At 40.6% G+C, this 2,239-nt stretch overlaps 2 protein-coding genes across 3 annotated transcripts in view; one reads left to right on the forward strand and one right to left on the reverse strand.

The window, feature by feature from the left end:
• The window catches only part of LOC118408886 (mitochondrial import inner membrane translocase subunit TIM44-like), a 24,356-nt gene extending 23,142 nt beyond the window's left edge, over window positions 1-1,214 (reverse strand). The window contains exon 1 of the mRNA XM_035809749.1: window positions 1,072-1,214. Coding sequence (XP_035665642.1) covers window positions 1,072-1,085 — 14 coding nt within the window. The 5' untranslated portion in view covers window positions 1,086-1,214. The remainder of the gene's footprint in view (window positions 1-1,071) is intronic.
• A 141-nt stretch (window positions 1,215-1,355) lies between these two features.
• Window positions 1,356-2,239, forward strand: part of LOC118406751 — an 8,664-nt gene continuing 7,780 nt past the window's right edge. Inside the window, exon 1 of one of the 2 annotated variants that reach the window (XM_035807059.1) lies at window positions 1,356-1,539. In XM_035807059.1, the coding sequence (XP_035662952.1) occupies window positions 1,507-1,539 (33 nt within the window). In that variant the 5' untranslated portion in view covers window positions 1,356-1,506. The remainder of the gene's footprint in view (window positions 1,540-2,239) is intronic. The other variant, XM_035807068.1, reaches the window with a different exon arrangement.

A 2,239-nucleotide genomic window follows, 5' to 3' on the forward strand; every position in this document is an offset into this window, starting at 1 on the left:
AATCATATAACAGTCGATTTACCAGTGTTCAATTTTCACCAGGCGCAAAAGTGCATGGCATAGTTTGTTTCAGTACCCGTATTTTTATGCGAAAAAATGCTCTTTTTGCCTCAGAGGAGCAAATTGAGTTTTTTTTACCAAAAAGTTGCATATTTGATGTCCAAAAATTATTCCGCACCCAATAAAGTTAGTTTGAAGAAAATCTGACATCGTTTCGCCACATCATTTTTTAATGCAAAAAAAATGCTCTTTTTGCCTCAGAGAAACAAACTGAGTTTTTTTTTACCAAAAAGTTGTATATTTCATGTCCAAAAATTATGTCCAATAAAGTTGATTTGAAGAAAATCGGACATCTAAGTTGACTAAATGGAACAAGGACATTATATTGGGTGGTGACAGAGTATCTCCGTTAACTGATCATTTAATCGACGAATACTGGTAAATGGGCCGGTGTGCAGTGTTCTGTTGCAGTGAACCGGAAGTTGTTCTGGTAAAAGGCAGTTATCGGTCGCCAGAAAACCCCATACAGACCGCGAAACAAAACAAAAATTGTTCCTTTGTGTGAATTTCGATGGGACAAATCACGCCTTGAAATACTTTGTGTCCTCAAATGACATCGCAGAGATTCTTGGACATGTCAGAATTATGACTACACATTCAATGGTCTTCTGAGATGTATCGTGACGGTACAAATTATTACTAAATTCTTCAGTTACCTGAAGCTTTCGGCGCGCTTTCTAGCTTTCGGCGCGCTTTCTAGCTCCTCCCACTACGGACTACAGCTGTTGTTCGGTCAATTTCCTTTGATAACTTTACCTTCAATTTCTGAAAAGCTGATCTAAAAGCTCCCTGACCATCCAAATACACGCCTATGTAATATACTGTGACTATGAGGCTTCTTTAGGTACTAATTTCAACATAAATCCAGGCTAAAGCGGGAGCTCGGTACAGCCGCGTCAGGGAACGCTTCCAGTATCTCCCAGCATGCAACGGGGTGCCTTGTGGGTAGCCTGACTTCCTTCTTCCAAATATGGCAGGGTGCTTTCTCTCCCCTGTGCAAAAATCTTACACATGTGCGCCGCCATCTTTCGCGTACGAGAATGACCGGATATTGCGTAAGGTATTCTTCAGAATATTTCATTTATCCAAAGGGGTAAATAGAATAATTTGTTATCGATAAGGTACAGCTAAATCATATTTACACTATATTTGAAAGCAAAACTCTGTTTCAAAACGTTGATAAAAATTTGTTTTATCTTATAATTTTACCTTCATAACTGAATATAAACTTGTTTTATTGAATGAAAAATTACGTATACGCACTTGATAAAGTGTAACAATCTGTCGAAAAAGCTCGTGCCCAGAGTACTTCCTGGCTAATGGGAGAAGGCGGGACGATTGTATCGATAGTAGAAACTCTATGGTTTACTAACGTTCCGCAGCAAATTTATCAAAAGTGTGGGGATATGGTTATGTGATCATCTGTTTTGTTCTTAAGATTTGACCATGGCAGACGGGAAAATCACAGTAAGTGCGAAGGTAAGATGATGATGGTGCAAATTTGCCGTAGAATTTGAAAGTTGTATTCATCACGTTGCTATGAAGTATTAAAGTCAAAAGCCTAATAGGAGGGTTCGCTTAAAAGGCTGGGCTGTCTACCAGGCCAGGCTACCTGGCCTGTCTACCTGGCCTGGCTATCACGTCAGGCTACTCAGATCCCCCCATTCATAGCCCCATCATATGGCACTCAGCCAAAATAGCTGATTGACAGGCATAGTAATTGCTGATCTCCAACCCTGCTAGTGCCAGTGACCCAAGGTTGCCCTGTCCACCACTGGCTGGGCCCTTTGGGAATGTGTCTGGGAGGCCTTGCTTGCAGCATGTCAGGAACACAAGTACCAGCACTGTGTTTGTGTATGTTTGTGGGTGTGTAAATGTGTGTGTGTGTGTGTGTGTGTGTGTGTGTAAGAATGGGCTTGCCAGCAACAGAAATTTGTTTCTTTATTGAATATCTATCTTCTAGAACAGAAACTATCTCAGCTTGTGCAACAAGAAGGGAGAGCATAAATCACTTGCTCACTGTAAAGCTAAACTTGTATTGACCAAGGGGGGTACTGTATAATTACATGTACATGTACCTCCTTGTTCTCTATGCTAGTATGCCATGTTGACATATACAATCTTAGTAGTCACATAGCATTTTTGAGGCTGTGGATTGTTATCCACTGTACAATTTTTG

The sequence above is a fragment of the Branchiostoma floridae genome, chromosome 2, assembly GCF_000003815.2.
Source record: "Branchiostoma floridae strain S238N-H82 chromosome 2, Bfl_VNyyK, whole genome shotgun sequence".
NCBI lineage: Eukaryota > Metazoa > Chordata > Leptocardii > Amphioxiformes > Branchiostomatidae > Branchiostoma > Branchiostoma floridae.